The following is a 2,691-nucleotide window of genomic DNA, read 5'->3' as shown; positions in this document are numbered from 1 at the left end:
CAGTCTGGGTAACAGAGCAAGACTCTATCAAAAAAAAAAAAAAAAAAAAAAGCGTCCTAGTTCTGAACACAGTGGCTCACACCTGTAATCCCAGCACTTTGGGAGGCTGTGGCAGGAGGATTGCTTAACCTGAGGAGTTCAAGACCAGCCTGAGCAACATAGCAAGACCCTGTCTCTACAAAAATATAAAAATAAAAAAAAGAAGCCTCCCACCTCAACCTGAGCAGACTCGTTGACCAGGACTGGGTCACATGCCCATTCTGTGGCCAGGACATTTGGCACGAGTCAGTCATTTGAAGGTGGAATTGACTCCTGTCAAGAAGTTGCCGCTGGGATGTACTGGTCCAGATGATGGAGGAAGCAGCTTGAGTTGCAATGGAGATGAATTCATTGAGGCTCCTCTATCCATCTGGCCCCAGGAGGCCTCGTTGGTGGAAAGAATGAAGGAACGCTGGACCATCTCAACTGTTCCCTGGATCTGGGACTCCCAACCAACCCCAGAAGCGAAGAACTCATCACGGAAACCAAAATAAGATTGTTTTATTCCAATTCTGAAGCACAATAGTCCGAACAATTCCCTTCCCCTGCTGGAGACTCTCCCAATCCCCAGTGCCCCCCCACCCTTCAGAAGGCGAAGGGGGTCCATGTCTCCAGGTCTTAGAGAAAAACCAAAACCACGCCCCTTCCGTTTCTTCTCTACCCACCTCCTACGCATTTCCTTTGTCTCATCTCCGATTTTTCTTCCCCCTCCTACATCCTGTCCCTTCCTCTCCTGCTTCCCCCAGCTTTTCCTCATGTCTTCATTTCTGTCTCTTCATTTCTTGTCCTCTCTCCTCCATTTCCGGCTCCCCTTTCCATCTTTTCTCGCTTATCTCCTCTCCTTCGGCTGTCTTCCGTACTTTCTCCCTTTCCCCGTCTCCCCCTGCACTCCCTAGATTGGCCAGTCTACTCTTGCCAGACACTCCCCGTATCATCATCGCTTCCTCCCCCTCCCCCCAGCTCTGCCCCTTTCCTTTCTTCTGCCCCAGCCTGACCCTGTCTACACCTCTCACCACATGCTTCCTCTCCAGAGGGAAGCCCTCAGAATCCGCCCTGGCCATCAACACCTTCCCCAGCTGTGGCTCCAGGACCTCAGAGACCACTGTCACCTTGCCCTTGGACCCAGAGAGGCAAACTGCCATGAGGAGGTCCCTGGATGACCCAGGAGGTGGCCAGGGGGACTGGAGTGGTCTCCTTGGCCTCAGCCCTATTATCTTTGGGATCGAAGAATGCCCTCCGACCCTCCCGGTGGAGGGTGGTGGGCAGAGGCATGAAGGGTCAGGGCTCCGGGGCTCTCCCCCAGCAATCCCTGAGCAGGTCCATGTGGAATAAGGCTGCCCCAGTGAGGAGGCGCGCTGCAAAGAGGTGTCTGCAGGGCAGACGGCGGGCGGCATGGATTGAGCAGCTGCAGCGTGTCAGGGCCCCATCCAGGAAGAAGTCCGAGGTGCCGTCCTTAAGGGCAAAACCGGCTCCGGTCCAGTGGAAACCCCGGGTCCCATGCTGCCTAGCAAAGGCCAACTCCTCGGCCACCAGGTCTGCCAGCTCTGGCCCGCAGGCTGCTCGGAATTTGGCCAGGGGTTCCCAGTCCACCTCCTCCTCTCCTGGGGGCCGGCAAAGCCTCTTTGGTTCCCTGGGGCCATCTTCGCCTCCTTCCTGCAGGCCGTCACCTGCAGCCAGGTGTTCGCTCCTCACCACTGCCCATTCTGGGCTGCCTTCCAATACAGTCCCCACCGGGGTGCCACACACGACTCCATTCCCCAGCCCTAGACACCGCCCTCCCGCGTCTGCCCACTCCATCCCTCGTCCAGCTCGGCTCTTGGGGCCCACAGACCGGGCTCCCCCTCCATCTCCATTCTCCACGCCTGTGACCCTCGTGTCTCCCAGCTGGACCAAAACGATATCCTCCAGGCCCCTTCTTCTTTTGGCTCCCACCCTCGCTCCCCTCTCCTCTGCAGTCTCTGGCCCTCTCCTCCTCTCATCTTCCCACTGGGGTCCCCTTGGGTCTCCGTTCTCAGGGGCCAACTCCAGGGACTTCTCCAAGGGGATCCCCCTCAAGTTTCTGACCTCCAGCGCCCTCCCCTTCTCTACTTCTGACTGTGGCCCCTTCCATTCTGCCGTTCTCAGTCCCCCTGCCTTTTCATCGTGCAGCTGCACCCCCCTCCAGGGGCTTCCTTCAAGACTCCTGACCCTCTCATAGTCAAACTGGGTCCCCCTCAGGTCGGTGGTCTCCAGCGCCCTACCGCGATCCTCCAACTGGGCCACCCTCCAGGTATATCCTTCCAATCCTCGTAGCGCCTGGTCCTCCAATTGGGCTGCCCTCCAGACATAACCTTCCAGTCCCCAATCTTTCTCACCCTCCAACTGGGGCCCCCTCCAGTCCCTAATCTCTGGCCCTTTCAGGTGCCCTTTCTCCAACTGCGACCCTCCCAAGACACCTCCTTCCAGTCCCCTCGGCTTCTGATTCTCCGACTGGCCCCCTCTCCAATCTCTGATCTGCAGTGCCCTCCCCTTCTCACCTTCGAACTGAGCCCCTCCCCAGTCTCTGGTTTCCAGTGCTCTTGCCCACTCCTTCTCCATTTGGGCCCCCCTGCAAATACTTGCTTCTTTCGAAGCCCCTCCCCAGTCGCCTGTCTCCAGGCCCCTCACCCTCTC

The 2,691-nt window shown here is 57.7% G+C and overlaps 1 protein-coding gene across 1 annotated transcript in view; it reads right to left on the bottom strand.

The window, feature by feature from the left end:
* Positions 1-523: 523 nt before the first annotated feature.
* The window catches only part of LOC105532076 (chromosome unknown open reading frame, human C19orf68), a 26,466-nt gene continuing 24,298 nt past the window's right edge, over positions 524-2,691 (bottom strand). Inside the window, exon 4 of the mRNA XM_011970156.1 lies at positions 524-2,688. Within this exon, the coding sequence (XP_011825546.1) occupies positions 1,318-2,688 (1,371 nt within the window). The 3' untranslated portion in view covers positions 524-1,317. The remainder of the gene's footprint in view (positions 2,689-2,691) is intronic.

The sequence above is a fragment of the Mandrillus leucophaeus genome, unplaced genomic scaffold, assembly GCF_000951045.1.
Source record: "Mandrillus leucophaeus isolate KB7577 unplaced genomic scaffold, Mleu.le_1.0 Scaffold120, whole genome shotgun sequence".
Classification (NCBI taxonomy): Eukaryota; Metazoa; Chordata; class Mammalia; order Primates; family Cercopithecidae; genus Mandrillus; species Mandrillus leucophaeus.
This window is presented reverse-complemented; position numbering and strand designations above follow the sequence as displayed.